The sequence below is a fragment of the Aplysia californica genome, unplaced genomic scaffold (genome assembly GCF_000002075.1).
Source record: "Aplysia californica isolate F4 #8 unplaced genomic scaffold, AplCal3.0 scaffold00423, whole genome shotgun sequence".
Taxonomy (NCBI): Eukaryota; Metazoa; Mollusca; class Gastropoda; order Aplysiida; family Aplysiidae; genus Aplysia; species Aplysia californica.
In genome coordinates this window covers 98,433-106,030 of record NW_004797693.1, presented here as the reverse complement: position 1 = coordinate 106,030, position 7,598 = coordinate 98,433, and the positions used below count along the sequence as shown (strand labels likewise).

General features: G+C 39.4%; 1 protein-coding gene across 1 annotated transcript in view; it reads left to right on the top strand.

Annotated features, from left to right (window-relative positions):
• Positions 1 to 392: 392 nt before the first annotated feature.
• Positions 393 to 7,598, top strand: part of LOC101845120 (DDB1- and CUL4-associated factor 15) — a 21,207-nt gene continuing 14,001 nt past the window's right edge. The window contains exons 1-3 of the mRNA XM_013085982.2: positions 393 to 517; positions 4,564 to 4,682; positions 5,848 to 5,992. Of these exons, the coding sequence (XP_012941436.1) occupies positions 479 to 517; positions 4,564 to 4,682; positions 5,848 to 5,992 (303 nt within the window). The 5' untranslated portion in view covers positions 393 to 478. The remainder of the gene's footprint in view (positions 518 to 4,563; positions 4,683 to 5,847; positions 5,993 to 7,598) is intronic.

The following is a 7,598-nucleotide window of genomic DNA, read 5'->3' as shown; positions in this document are numbered from 1 at the left end:
TCTCTCTCTCTCCCTCACACACACACACACACACACACACACACACACACACACACACACACACACATACACACAAACATACACACATGAGCTCACACACACACACACTCACACACACAAATGCCTGTATCATAATCAAGAGGTATTATGAATAAAGGGAAATGAATTATACTAGGCTAGTTGAAACGCCAGCACCTTCTTCTATTCCCATAATCGACCCCAAAACAAACGAACAAACAAAATTAATACATGTATCTCAGTTAGCCTACCTTACATTTAAAAAAAAGTAAAATTAAGGAAGGGGAATAATAGAACTAAATGATATAAAATTAAAACAGAGTTGTGCTGAACGCTGAACGGCATAACAATGCAGGAGGCTTGCCTACGCATGGGGAGATCACTCTAATTTTATGTGCAGACCAAAGCGTTCGTTGGTCGCGGCAGCTCTGTGGGTCGGACAGTGCAGCCTAGCCTAACAATGGCGGTCAGTCTCATCAAAAAGCTTTCTACACGAGAGGTAGGCCATTATATTGACATTCTTTTGCATTGTCTTAGTGATTATGTGGATTTAACCACTATGCTAGATTCTTGTTTTAAGACAGCTGGCTTTTTTCCTTGTTGCTTTTGTGTGCCTAGATTCACCCATTCATCGGAGTAGCGACCAACCATATAAAAGAGCAAGAGTAACTCTCTACTAAACGGCACAGTGCATCTGCGGTGTCGGTGTGGACCAGCTGAGTGATGCCGATGGGCTGTTATGATCTAGATTCTAGGTCTGGTTCTAATCACTGGTGCTTATTTCATATGTCAGTTCTCAAGTGAGCTCTTTCAGGCAGAAGAACACACAAAGAGCAGTTACTTCTCAATGCTTTTATTTTGTTGTTCCATCTTTCTTCAGGCAAGAGTTATCTCTCCAACTCTGAGTCAGAAAACCTGAGATGAGAGTTGTTGTTTAGGCTAACACAGTTTAATTTATCTGATTATCCAGATCCAGTTTTGATGTTGATCTAGACTCTAGGTCTAGATCATATGCTTAAAAGGGATGACCTTAATTTGACTGATGAAGCTTTTTTGAGGTTGTTGCAACTGCCACTCCCACTGTTAGTGTTAGTGTTATTGCCCTCTGGACTATAAAAATAAAATTCACAAATTTTTATCGGGTTACTTATTGTCAGTCTCAATGATAATTATATCAGCACTTTTATTGGCCCTACTTGTGAGTACAAATGTGGTGTCATTGAGTCATTTATACTGAATGTGCTAATTGATGCACTGAATTTGTGCCTTTTGTACAGAGAGAGAGAGAGAGAGAGAGCATTCATGGGTCTCTGAGTCTCAATATTCTGCTATTTAGTGGATTCCCGCTACCCCCATTTTCTCCACCAAACATGTCATTCACGATAAGCAGAGGGTGTTGAAGAACAGTCACCGGCAAAGAGAGTTGTTGGGAGGGGGGGGGGGGGGGGGCACCTCCCAGTAATGCGCCACCACTTTCTGTACATAAAATCAAGAAAAATGTAAAAATATTAAGTGACTCTTTTACTTGAAATTATCTCCCAAATCCTCAAATCTGGTTTGAAATAACATTGCTCCAATATAAACTAATGGTTTTTGTTTTTGCATTCTAGGGTTAAACAGTAAATATAATACTGGGTGTCTCGTGAAAATGGGCTTCTGTCGCAATCACATGGAAAGTTCCTCCTTTTTTAAATTCTGAGTTGAGACCCATGGAGAGAGAGAGGGAGAGAGAGAGAGAGAGAGAGAGAGAAAGAGAGAGAGAGTGACAGGGAGAGAGTCAGAGAGTGACAGAGCGAGAGAGAGACAGACAGACAAACAGGCAGGCAGGCAGAGAAGTCGTACTAGAGTTTAAAAAGACACCCCCCACACACGCACATACACACACGCACTTATACACACGCCATGAGTCCTTGTCATGGGATCTGGCATTGTTATATTTATAAGTTAGTGAAACGAAAGCAGCGTTAGAGCATAAAAAGCGTCCTGTAATTTAATGAACTACTTAATTTATAAATTGTATATATAAAGCATGCATGTCCCCATTCAATTCATAAGCGTAATTGGTTTACAATTTGTATTATATGTGGGGCATCGTGATGAAATCAGGCGCTTGTCAAAATAGTAAAATCGAAGAAATCAGCATTTTTTGGCCTGATCAATTTCTATAGAATTTTTGTTTTTTGGTTTCAACACCGTTTAGATCCATTTAAATGTACACATTTATATGTGAATTTTACCGAAAAACATTGATTAAAGGCACAAAACATGTAAATTTGCAGTTTCCAAGGACTTCTTTATTAAGCTATGGAAGTCACTAAACTTTGGCGGCCATTTTCTCGCTAATTTTACCTCTAAAACGAGACAAACCCCACCTCCTTCAATTGCAAATATCCCGACTTCTTTTCAAGATGGATGGATATTTTTTTACCAAAAGGAAAGCAAATGAACAGGCTTTAAAATGATACGAATAACTCATATAATGTCCAAAAACTGACGAGCACCTGATTCCAATGTGTCACAACACATATTATATTACCTCAGTAGACACTAGGAGGCCACTCAGAAGTGTGGGTGGTTGGCAGGTTCTCAGGTGTGGTTTGCTCAGGACTTCTTTTCTATTGATACCTAACCTATCTCCTATCTCCTTCTCTCCTCCTTTTGTGTTTGTAACTCTCTTGTAGCACTTCTAACCTTAAGCATATATATATATATATTGCCGTAAAACTCTTACTGGCTAACTGAGTGCTCAAACATTGTTAACAGACTGACAAGATGTTTCACTGTCCATAGTCAGGTACCCATTTCCACCTAGATCAAGTGAAGAAAATACAATTTTGTTAACTGAATAACCTTGGGTGAAACTTGCCTGGTCCGTGAGTGGACAGTCCCAGTGGATGGTCCCAGTGGACGGTCCCAGCGGACGGTCCCAGCGTCCGATCAAAGCTCAGTACGTAGAATATTATTGCAAATACAATCTCTTACGAAACCGAAAACAAATTTATTCTGACTCAGAAATGTTAGATAAATGTATAAACTACTTACTTTCATTTTGACATGGTTTTAGCCATTTTATGAATACTTTGCATGGATCCCCCGTCACGTGTTTCACGAGATCTGGAAAAAATTCAGTCAAAACATGGAAAATAATTTTAGGGCTAAAGAGTTTTAAAGTGCCTTTCTAAAGGACACAACATGGGCCCCTGGCAGGGTTTAAACTCACGACCTTTCGATTGTGATCCCAACAGCCTAATCACTAGACCACAAATGCATCAGGTGTAACAATACAATATTCACAATGGCCCAGAATTTTACTTGTTGAATGGAAGACTCTTGATTGAAGGTAGCTCTTGGTGAGAGAGTATGAACTGAACTCCTGTGCCCAGCCTAGTGCATTTTATGCCTGAGCAGGTGTCATAAGTAGTTAAACAAGAGAGTCAAGATGCACACACACATGCACTGAAATTGTAGGTCAACCGCAGTGATCACACAATTTTTGAGTAATCCAAAAAAATAAACAAACTCGTAAGAGAAAAAGATTGCAGTTAAAGACATTACTAAAGCTTAGGTAAATTAGGTTGTTATTAGACAGAGGTTGCTATTTTATCTGGGTCACTGTTAGTGAACACCACTGTACCTATAGTCACAGACAGATGAAGACAGTTAGTTCTTTTTCTTTGCCATTGGTGCATTAAAGGTCTTAGTTCTGCTGTGGGGTATACATTACATAAATTTAAAGTATGTTAACATTTATTCTTTAGAAAGAGTGTGTTTTGTGCCTTTATAGTTGTGTTGTCCCAAAATTATGAGCCTGATAGGGCCTATGAAATAACCTAAAACAAAGAGAAAGATAGATCTGGTTTCTCTAGGTGAATGATTTTCAGGGACAGTCATGGACAGAGAGGAAAATAATGTGTCCTTGTCTCACCAAATAAATGTCTTGTGGTGCTTAGGGGAATTAAAGTTGTAGGACAAAAGTTTTTGTAAAGTCTATTGAGCGTTTATATGCACAGATGCCTGGCCATTGTTGTTGGATGCCATACAAAAGTAGGCTATGCCCTTTACACATCATTTCCCAGACAAACTCAACATTCTTATATTCTCAGCTTTCAGGTACTCACAGGCACTCAAATACTACATTATAACAAGGTCCTTCACTGTCTTACCTGACTTCTCTTTCCTTCTTCAAGTGAGGAAAATAATGTATGTAAAGCATCTTTCTCAAGGACTATCCTCTCCCTGACCAGGATTCAAGATTTGAACCTCTTACTTAATGATTGAGAGTCCGGTAGACTGTACGATAGCCGTAATTTCTCCTTAGTCTTTTGGGTGACCCATCAAATTTAGAAGCTTTAACCCTCTTTCTATGACAGAGATCAACTGAAAGACGGTCATGTTGACTGCATGTGACTTTCTCACAAAAACAGTGCCCACAGCATTTGTCTCTATCAATGGTTTGTTTCTTTGCAGCTTTGTCCTTTTTTCCTTTGAAGATTAATAATTGAATATTTAAATATTACTATAATTATTACTTGTGATCTTTTACAGTTGACTGGCCGTTTTGCACTACGCCGATGTGATGTACCATGGAAACCATTCACAAAAATACCTGGACGCATGTGCTATCGCTTGAGATACCTTGTACCTTCCTGCATTCTGGAAGAAGGGTTTGTGTGCAGTTTTGTTTCATTACTGTCTTTCCATCAAATTACTGATCATCCCTTACTATATAAGCTTAATATCTTTAAAAAAAAACAGTCTTCTTTAGTATTGTATAAAGCCTCAATTGTCAAACACAGCCTGCGCAAGAGACTCACTCACATCACAGACTTTCTCTGTTTATCCCTCTTCCTAGATGACTTCCACCCCTTGGTGTCAAACATTCGGTCAGTGAGAGCAATGGATTGCCATCTGGAGCACATGAACAGTGCAATTATGAGATTCTTTTTTACATCATGTATTTGTCAGAATGAAGTCTGGTGTTGTGACTTGTTTGCATGTAAAATGGGAAACAAAATAAATGTTATTATGTAGAGGTATGTTTCATGTAGTTACCTCAATGCATTGTTGTCCTCGTCTTTGGCATTGAACTTATTTTTCAGAAACAAAATGATACAGAAATAAGATAATACTGTTTTTTCCCCCCCTGTTATCTTCTTTATTTTCACTAGAAGAATAGTTACTATTCTTTGTTTTCTAATCCCGTATTTACGTATTAGTTGTGTCTAAAGTCTATATAAGCTGCTTTTTTCTTTCCAAATGCAACTTAATAAATTTTCTAGTATTTTCACAAAATCCCAGTGGTATCTTTAAAATAATAGAGTGGAGGCACAAAGGCATCATTCTACAATCGCTTTACTATTTGACATTTATGAGGCATAATGGTGAAATCAGGCGCTCGTCAAAATAATAAAATTGAAGAAACAGGCACTTTTCTGCCAGTTTGGCAATCTTTATGGAAATTCTACTTATTGGCTCAACACCTTTTATGTCTGTACAGCAAAACATTTCCATGTGAATTTTATTTAAAAACGTTGATTAAAGGCACAAAAAATGTAAATTTTCACTTTTTAAGGACTGTCAAGCCTTTGAAGTTACCAGACTTTGGCGGCCATTTTCTTGCTAATTTTACCTCCGAAACCGGGTGACTTCCAACTTCTTCAATCGCAAATGTCTCGACTTCTATTCAAGATAAATGGGCATTTTTTCCCAAAAGGCAAATGGACACATTTTAAGATGATACCAGTAACTCCACATGCCCAAAAATTGATGAGCACCTGATTCCACCGCTTCGTGACACATTTTATTGTTTTTTAAATATTTTTTTTACAGCTATGTGTTTCTGGGCTTCAGCAAGTCTGGTCACTTTGTGCTGTCGTATTCTCTACAAATTGGTGCTGATGAACATTCAGCCTACCCAGATCACGTGTACAGACTGCAGTGGTGGCTGTTCATTCCATGCAAGAGGCTGCAACTGGTATTTTGCAACTTTTTTCCCTTTTGTTTTCTAGTTGTTGTTTTTTTTAAAAATGTTTTTTTTTCTTTCTCTCAAAAACAAGTTTTAATTATGCAAGTTAAGAAAATCACAAGCTTCTTGGCGTGCGGGTGTTTGTCAGAATGAATAATTTTTGTTCATGCAAACAGACAACCCTCTTGGCCAAAAGAAAGAAATGGAGTAACACAGTTGCAGACCTTAACCTATGTAGAAACGGAGCCAAAGCATGGTCACTTCTTTCCAACTTGTGTGGAGAAAAACGCTGAAACAACCCAAAACCCATGGACACAGAGGAAGGCACCATCGTAGAAGACCAAAAAAAAGGCAGAAACCTTCAACAAGTTCTTTGCTTCTATAAACAAAGCTACACCCCACACTGACCAACATAGAGACGGTCTGAAAAAACTGAATGAGAAAGAGCATGTGCCAAGTGCAAGTTTCTCTCTCTTTCAAGACTTCACACTCACTGAGCTCCACAGGGCAGTGAAGAAACTGAAGCCCTGCAAATCCCCAGGACCAGATAAGATCCACAATGAAATGCTTGTCATCCTCAGTCCCGTTGGTAAGGGTTATATTTTCCAGCTAATCAACAAGACATGGAATGAAAACACCATCCCTAGAGCATGGAGAAACGCCATCATCACACCCATTCTCAAGAAAGGAAAACCTGCTGAAGAAATTAAAAGCTATCAACCCATTTCACTCACCTCATGCATCGGGAAACTAGCAGAGAGGATGGTCAACCACTGCCTATACTGGTGGTTGGAAACAACTGGTGCCTTGGACAGCAACCAAGCAGGATTTCATGCAGGCCAGCGAACATGACCAGCTCTTCAGGCTCAGTCAGAAAGTCCTTGATGGCTTCCAGGAAAAGAAGCATACAGTAGCAGTATTCGTTGATCTCCAGCAAGCTTAAAACAAGGTATGTGGAGAAAAGGCCTCTTGTGGAAGATGACATAGACAGGAATCCATGGGAAACTCTACAGATGGGTGAAGTGAAGACCTTCCTTACAGACCGGACAATCCAGACCAGGATGAACAACAGTGTGTCATCCAAAGTTGTACTGGAGGAGGGCCTACCCCGGGGTTCCTCTCTGAGCTGCGCACTCTTCCTTGTTTTCTTCAATGACCTGCCTGAGACATTGAAACTGGAGACAGCTCTATATGCCGACGACCTAGCCATCTAGCATTCAAGTAAACAAGCTGGCATCGGTGCACAACTTATAAATGAGGACCTAGATAGAATCAACAACTATTGCTGCTAGTGGAAACTAAAAGTGAATTGTACCAAGACAATCTACACCGTCTTTACACAAAGTCACAAAGAAAAAGGAAAAAGATTAATAAAGCATGTCACATAGGGCAGGGCCCTGGTATGGTGGTATTGTATTTCCATGCCAGTGATAGCTTATAAATAGCTTGACTTCTGTTTGCTGTTTAGCGTCATCATATTCTCTGTCAACTGCATCTGAACTGGAAATTTCTCTACATCATATAATGCATGTACTTCAAATGGGATGAAATAAGTTCTAATTTTGATAGTGTTCCACCTCCACCCCCACTCTCTCCCCCTCCCTCCACACCCCCC